The sequence below is a fragment of the Eutrema salsugineum genome, unplaced genomic scaffold, assembly GCF_000478725.1.
Source record: "Eutrema salsugineum unplaced genomic scaffold, Eutsalg1_0 scaffold_2, whole genome shotgun sequence".
Lineage (NCBI taxonomy): Eukaryota > Viridiplantae > Streptophyta > Magnoliopsida > Brassicales > Brassicaceae > Eutrema > Eutrema salsugineum.
Genome location: NW_006256829.1, coordinates 14,566,957 through 14,575,195, shown reverse-complemented (window position 1 = coordinate 14,575,195; position 8,239 = coordinate 14,566,957). Strand labels below are relative to the sequence as shown.

General features: G+C 32.0%; 1 protein-coding gene across 1 annotated transcript; it reads right to left on the bottom strand.

Moving 5' to 3' along the window:
- Positions 1–4,328: 4,328 nt before the first annotated feature.
- LOC18018042 lies at positions 4,329–6,979 on the bottom strand. Its single transcript, XM_006401978.2, has 7 exons — positions 6,858–6,979; positions 6,373–6,743; positions 6,045–6,253; positions 5,767–5,943; positions 5,480–5,635; positions 4,796–5,072; positions 4,329–4,719 (listed from the first exon to the last, which is right to left on the bottom strand). The coding sequence occupies exons 2-7, from the start codon at positions 6,704–6,706 to the stop codon at positions 4,490–4,492; spliced, it is 1,383 nt and encodes a 460-aa protein (XP_006402041.1). The 5' UTR covers positions 6,707–6,743; positions 6,858–6,979; the 3' UTR covers positions 4,329–4,489.
- Between the last annotated feature and the right edge of the window lie 1,260 nt (positions 6,980–8,239).

Sequence of the window (8,239 nt, the reverse complement as noted above, 5' to 3'; positions counted from 1 at the left end):
CAATTTATGTTTGCAAAGTTTGCTTCTTTTACTAGAATTATGAAAAATATCTCATAAACCATAGTTCAACAATTATGAAGTATAATATGTATTAGATGATAGGGTTGGAAATTTTTGTAAGTCTAATAACACAAGAAAAATTAAAGCATAAGTATAACACAAACATATTTAATTGGTAGTTTTGTAAGAAAACATAAAAAATGACATTAGCAAACATAATTACAAAACACATTATAGCAAATACATAAGTATCAATTTTTTTACACAGAAGACTTCATTTGAAAACTTCATTCGAAAACTTCGTAGATTGCAAATGAAGTCTACTTTCACAAGCTAACTAGCTTATAAATAAAAATTCGATTCCGCAATAAATATCGATTTAAATCAAATGAAAGCCATTGAGTAATTCAATCAATAGCTGACACGCATGTCAAAACCTAAAAATTTTAAAAAAAAAAGTTATAAATATTTAAGATATGCGTTTTTAAAATAAATACAAAAAGTAGACTTCCTTCCTAATTAGACTTCCTTAGTAGACTTCAGGAGAAGTCTACTGAAGTCTACTTTGATAAGCTAAGTAGCTTAAAAATCAAAAATTCTGATTCCGCAATAAATATCGAATGAAATGAAATGAAATTCACTGGGTAGTTCAATCACTTACTAAGAAGCCATTCTAATCCAAAAAATTAAAAAAATACTTTATAAATTTGTCTAAAACGCGTTTTTAAAAAAACTGCAATAAATAGACTTCTAAAGCAGACTTCATACTTAGACTGGAGGAGAAGTCAACTTTTTCATAGTGAAGTCTACTAAAGTCTACTAAAAAACAGGTTATTTTTGCAATTGACCAATCCGTTGACTTTTCCTTAAGTAGACTTCAGAAATATACTTCCGGCCAAAAAAGTTACTTTAGCATTTGACCTAGCCATTGACTAACAAAGTAGACTTCTATTGTAGACTTCATGTAAGAGTAGACTTCTCTGACAGTCTACTTTTGAAGTCTACTTTTTCAATAGAAGTCTACGAAAAAAAAAGGTTATTTTTGCAATTGACTATCTTTAGTAGACTTCACTGTGAAGTCTACTCAAAAAAAGATTCCTTCTAAGTTTGACTGAAAAATATAAGTAGACTTGGTCTACAGTTTTTAGACTTCTTTTTGAAGTCTACTGCAGATTTTTGGAGTTTTTTGAATTGTTTATTTTTTAAAAAACTTTAGTCAAACACTAAAATGACTTATACGTTTTTGGTCAAACTACAAAAGTAACTTAAAAGTAGACTTTTTGTGCAGACGTAAACAGTAGACTTTAGAAAGAAGTCTACATTAAAAAGTCAAAATATGGTCAACTACAAAAATAACTTCTTTTCTTTCGTAGACTTCTTAAGCCTTCAAATGAAGTCTACTATGCTTTTTTTAAAGGATATCGAGTAGACTTCTCGTGGGGTTTAATGAACTCTACTTTAAAAAAGTCAATTGCAAAAATAACCTTATGTTGACTAGTAGACTTCAGTATATTTCACGAGAAGTCTACTTTCGCGATATGAAAACTGAAATATGGAAAAATTGAAGTGCGACGATTACCTTTAACAAAATTGAGCTCGGCTACAGTTCTTTTAAGCACCCAGAACTCAGGATTTCACCAAAAATAAGCAACCCATATGTCAAGTAACCAGAAATCATCGAAAATGCATGACTTTTGGCATTGTAACTTAGCCCAGATGTTTTGGAGAAGAAATTATGAAAGAATGAGGAAGGTTATGAGTGAATGAGCTCAAATATTTACTTAATACAGCTTTAAAATTGGTTGAGAAGCATTTATTCCATTTTCATGGTTGTTCATGGTGGTGGAAGAAATTGAAGAAGATGGCATTCTCGTAATAAAAAGGTCTTTAGAAGGTCCAAGGAGACTTTAGCCAAATTAAAAAAAAATCGAAATAATAGATGTATAATGGCATTTTCGTTAATAGTTTAAGTGGGAAGGATAAAATTGTCAGAAAATGGCAAAAGTTGGAGAGAGAAAAAAAAGAAGTTAGCTTGGTGTTTGACTTTGAAATATGGGTTAAATCTGAAACTCTCCCATCAATTATATCTACAAATGCTCCTTCATGTGCCTTTAATAGCTGAGATCACCACCCATCAAGTAAGAGTCTTTCATTTGATGATTCATATCACAAAAATCACCATTCACCGCATCTCAAACCTCAATATATATGGGTGTATTTTTGCTTTGTTTTTTTGCTATCACAAAACAAAGTTGCAAAGAGAGGAGAAGAAGAACCTTCGGCAGTATGGAAACCAGCAGGTCCACTACCAACGATGCAGATGTGAAGAGGACAGAGAGAAACCGATGAGGAGGAGGAGAAGCATCTCGCTAACAAGCGTCGTGCTAGAAATGTAGAAGTCATTGGCTAAAATGCAAAAAGGAGGAGATTGTTACAATACTAATTGCATAGATTCAGGGTTTTAAACGCGCAGGAATTAGTGGATCGTATCGTCTTCTACTTTATAATCGACTTTGTAATCAATTAGAGTAACAAGAGAAAAGAGTGGAAAAAGATAAATCTATTTCTGTTGCAGATCGGACTATTCGAGTCTCTTGGGTTGAGTCCATTTGGGCTAGTATATTTTTTTAGTTTAGTCGGCCTAGGTTCGTGCCGGCCCAAAAAACTAGGAAATACATTTCGATTGTTGAGTTAGAGGTTTTGTTTAAGAGTTTAATTTTATAAAATAATAAAGTGGGCACTATGGTTTCGGTTCTATTGTTTAACAGTTTTATAAAAACTTATGAAGAAATTGTGTCCTAGCACTGTTAGAAGAAAAATTGAATGTTTCCGTATTTGTGTGTTGTTGACTAGTTTTATGGTTCAAACGCTACAAAACAAAAGAAAAAAAGAAAAATTGTTAACAACAGGTTAAATGTTATACACACACGTCTAATTATTTCACTACTCCAGAAAAAGAGATTTAATCATAGTTCTAATCTGAGTCAAAACTATTGAGAATCTAAACATAAACATAGATCCAAAAAATCACGACACATAAATTTCATTGTCTTCTCCATAGTGATGAAGACTGTAGTTTCCTTTTTGGATCCATTCGCAATGTGATTCATGTGATTCTTGAATTCTTTTTGGATTCGAATCAACCTTTTGGCAGCCATGCAGAAAAGAAAAATTACACGAAACCAAAATAAAGAAAACAAGAAGATTAAAGAACAACAAGTAGAGTACAAATAGCTTAAAGTATAATGACCTTATGAATCACAAAATCCTATAATAACTAAAACTAAAAAACATTGTTAAAACTGAAAAAAAAAAGAGCTTTTGAATCATTAAACTGCTCTTTTCCATTGGACTTGAGCATGTCTTTCCTTAAAGATGTCATGTTACTCAGCAATCCTCTTTGCAATTATCAGATCTTCTTACAAATCTGTACTACCATAAATTCCATATCCACATGATTAGTGCATGATTTGGGCAAATGTAAAATCGATAATCAATTTCAAGCATGTGATTAATATTTTTTTAACATTTGCTTAACCTAGTTAGAAACTCCAACACTCTCATATTCAATAATTCCCTACACAAATCAAAAAATCATAATGACAAACACTTTCTCGTCGAAAATATGTGTTTATGTCTCTATATAAAATTTACAATATGAAGTTTATGTATAAAAAATCGTTAATCAGGACTCTAGAAGTCAATATAGTTTTAGAGAAAGAAAAATATGAAGTCATAGATTATTAGCGCTAATAGTGGAGAAAATTTTCATATGGACAAAAAGCATAGTAAGTTTTTGTAGACAAGAAAATATTATTATACTAAAATATTGTGTGAAAAGTAATGATGTAGTAAAAAAATTATTGACTTATTGTGTATCATTAATTTGTTTTTATTGGCTTTTCGTATTAGAAAAATGATTGTGGACCCATTAATACATGGCTACACATATCAACTTTAATAATACATATTTAACTATACCAAAAAGTAAAACATACACCAAAAAACATAAAAGACGTAGTTAACAACACAACCATGCCACTAAATACATTAATTGAGTGTTCAAATTGCATTTAAAATAAAGTAAGAGAAATCAAAATTGATCCGACAAAACACGACCCAACTAACATTCCACCCTAAACTAATTAAATGGACCATAGAATCTGACCTTTGAAAAAGAATAAGCACATGAATGGACGAAAAGTGAAGAGTTTTATTAGTTAGTATTAATAATGTAAATTGAAAGAAAGTTAAACCCAATTTCGGATCAATTCAAAGTTATTGACCCCATTTATACAACAAAAGTAAGTAAGAAGACAGTTTAGGTTGAATCACGATCCAGTTACAATATATTCTGGTTTAATTTTGGTTCACTTTGTCTGGTACAAAAAAATTGAAATATCCGTTCAGTTACAATTATCAACTACCTAAACACAAAATGACTATAAAGAAAAAATGAATAAATAAGGTAAGGACAAATTTATAGAGACTAAACCAACGGTTTTGCCTTGCGTACATGGCCTATGCTATTGACGAGATCTTTACGTGTACACACAGGGAACATATTGATGTTCTTGAGAACTTTCAATCGCCAAAAAACGTATGGGAAACTCAACTGATCACGCGACGTGTACCGGACCACTTCATTGAACCAGAGGCACATGAAAAGATTCGTCAATGGAGTGTGTTCCCTCACAATCACAGAAGCTTCAGACAAAGCTGTATGTTTTGGAACACACAAAATGCTGTCACAAACTTGATCCTCTAAACGTTTAAGAATTCAATGTTTTTTTACCTTTTTTCCCGTTGAATCTTTTATCGTCGGGTAATTTGTCACGCCGGTACTGATTTATCTGCACTTCGACTTCCTCCGGTGTAGCTTTGTGTTTCTTGACGACAGCTTTTGCCTCGTCGTATACGCTACTTCGAGCTCCATGTTCTGAAATCGCAAGCACAGAGTTTGTTCGCCATAGTAGAGCATCTAATACACCCAGAGGGTCTCTTCGAAACTGGGACTTCGAGTCCACCCATATCGAGTACTTGGCTTCCGGGAAAAGCCGATGAGAGAGCATCTAACAACAGATAGATTCATTGTTGAAACATCTTATATTATACTCACATGTGCTTGAATTTAAAAGGGAAAGTCAAATATGTCAGACTCCAACCATATTATACATGAGATCGAAAGAAGTAAGAAAGAATATAGCAGTACAGAGAGCCAATCCAAATCAAGCAAAGACCATTTAACACGTCACAGAATGAAGTCAAAGAAGTTTTTGGTTTTACTGTCTAAACCTGGGCTATGTCAACCTATAAGCAGAAGTGAGATATAAGCAAACACGCAAAAGGAAGAAGTTTGAGAATCTATAAGAAGCGACGAGTACCGTGAAGACATCAGCAACAGTTAAAAACCCAGAGAATAAAATAGCTCATATGGTAAAGAGAACTACATGTGCCTTTGAAAGTAGATGAAGAGTACCTTTGGGATTTTTCCATTAAGCCTTTGGTCTGAAAAAGGCAGATCCTTTACAACCACAATTCGCCATTTTCCAATGTATCCATCCTCGCCAACTTTATGACCTTCTGCTTCCTGTGTTGCGAGTGTAACATCATCCCAAAACGCAACGTAGCAAACCTGCTTCCACAAAACTCATTTCAGGATTTTGGATGCAGCAGACAAAATAGTTCAACAAAAAGACTAACGATATGTTCGAAATGCTTACTCGATATGTAAAAGATAACATTTCAAGAATCAGAGTGACCAACCTTTTGAGTTGATGCCTTGGACATTCCAATAGGTTCGTAAAGGTTATCTCCACCACCAAACGCACACGTCGAGACTACTACTTCACAACTTTTCATAAACTTCTTATCCTCATCTGAGATCCTAAATCCCCCATTCTCATTGAAAAACCCACAATGCACTGAAACTGTTTCTCTTACCTGATGTAACAAAAAAAAAAACAATATTCAGAAAATCAAAGAACACCTTTGATTATGGGGAAACTCAAGTTCTTAGCCTTGTAGAGTTACCAAATCATGACCTGAAAACTATTCTCTCTCTCAGCAAAAGTCTGGTTCCCCGTAAATAAATTAAAACGCGTCCCATTACCACGAACAGCTTTCTCTTCGTCCATAGAAGAAGCATTTGTATCGGTTAGGTACACAACTTTCTTAACAGGAGAGCTTGAATGTTTACGCTCTAAGATATCAAGATGCTCAAGCTCTTCAGGAGGCAGAAGCTTCAAACAACCTAAAACACAAAATCCATACACACTTTCCTCAGGGCCAAAAAAAATCCTCATTTCACAACACACGAGTTTTGAAACTAATCAGTAGTTCTGTAATCAAATAGGAAATTCAAGAGCTTACGCTGCCTAACACCACCAATAACCTTTGTCGTTGGATCCAATCTATTCAAATTCCCATCATTTTTCTTGCTTTTTCCGCTCGAATCTGGAATTTTGAGCTCAGATTTCGTCCCGATGCTCGTCGATTCAAAGACTAGCAATCCAACCGCGAGAAGAAAGACCAAGACGATCCAGTACCTGTGGAGAAGCCTAAGAAAGTAGCGTGGGAGCTCGAAGGTGGTTCGGTGACCCGGTTTCTTCCGTTTTCTACGGGTTCGGGTTCGGATCCGGTTCAGATCGTTAGGCTCGTCGTCCGACACTGAGATCGATACGCTGTTGTTGTTGTTGCTGAACATTGTGGTATTATGCTGTTAGGATCTTCTAGCTGGAAACCTAAAAGAAATTGGTAGAAGAAATGATTATGCTGGAGAAGAACCCTGATCTCATGATCTCGGAATCAACTACACAGAAACTTGCGATTTATCAATAAATTTAGCAGAAACTTACCCGGAAATCTAAAGTAATACTCGTAGCGATGCTGGCGGACGACGGCGATGTCAGACGAAGCGGCTGAAGAGGTGTTGCCGGACGATGCACACGGTGAGAGTAAAAGAGAAGTGATGCGCTAGAGTTTTGTTAGCTTTCAATTTCAATTAGGTGATTTTGACAATAATATCTAAATGGTAAATTTTTTATTTAGTATTTAGTATTTTGGGTCAAAATGGTAAATATTAAATTTGTAATCGAGATTTGGTATCAAGTTATCAAGAATCTTCTTATATTATTAATTAACAAGAACATTTAAAAAAAAAATTTTTGTCTCATATATTATTGAGTAATATTTACCTGAGTGCTATGTTAAAGTGTGAATCTCAAAGAGCTTTTTAGATATTTTTTGAAACTAGATTAATTACATCGTATTTAATTAATTTTAATTTAATTAAAGATTAATTTATATCAATTATATATTTAATACTTCAACATTTAATTTGTAAAAATATTTTCTCTCTTTCTATTTCTTATCAACGTATTAATAAAAATTTAATAATATTTTTATGTTACTAAACATTATATTTTTCTCATTTTTTATCATAATTTTGTTAAAAATAATCACATTATCTATTTAATAATATAAATATTTAAATATTTTCATACAGATTAAAATTTAAAATTTGTCTTATCAACATATTTACAAAAATTTAATACATAATATTATTTAAATTATTAAATAATATATTTGTATCTCATCTTTTTTATCTTAATTTTATTAAAAAGAATAATCACATTATTTATTTAATGATAAAAAAAAATTATTTTTATACATATTATAATTCAAAATTTGTTTATATCAAAACAAAATATCTTAGTCTAATGTTGGACCGGTTAGATAGAACATATTAATTTAATTTAGTATATTTAATACACAATTCTATTTATATAAAAATATTATAAAATTAATTATAAAACCAATAATTATCTAACATTTATGAAATTGTATTACAAAATAAATATAACTTTAATTATAATTTATAATTGCATAATCAGTACATATATTTGCAATTATAAATATCAACTAACTTTTTATAATTATATTTATATACATTATATTTGCATATTCAAAAATTATGGTTAATATTTATCTGCACATAGTGCCGATAATCACCTAGTTAACTTAACTTTCTAAGATACATGTTTAATCATGTAAGGATTACCAAAACAATTACACTTACGAATGCAAAGAGAAACCTTCTATATTATAAAACCTTCTATATTTGTGGTGTTTTCAGCAAGTCTGGAGATGTTTATTTTCAACTAGGTTCTTATAGATCTCCGGACTCTGTATTGTTCTTTGAGCATTTGTTGGGACGATCTCCTTCTTCTCCGTCGAT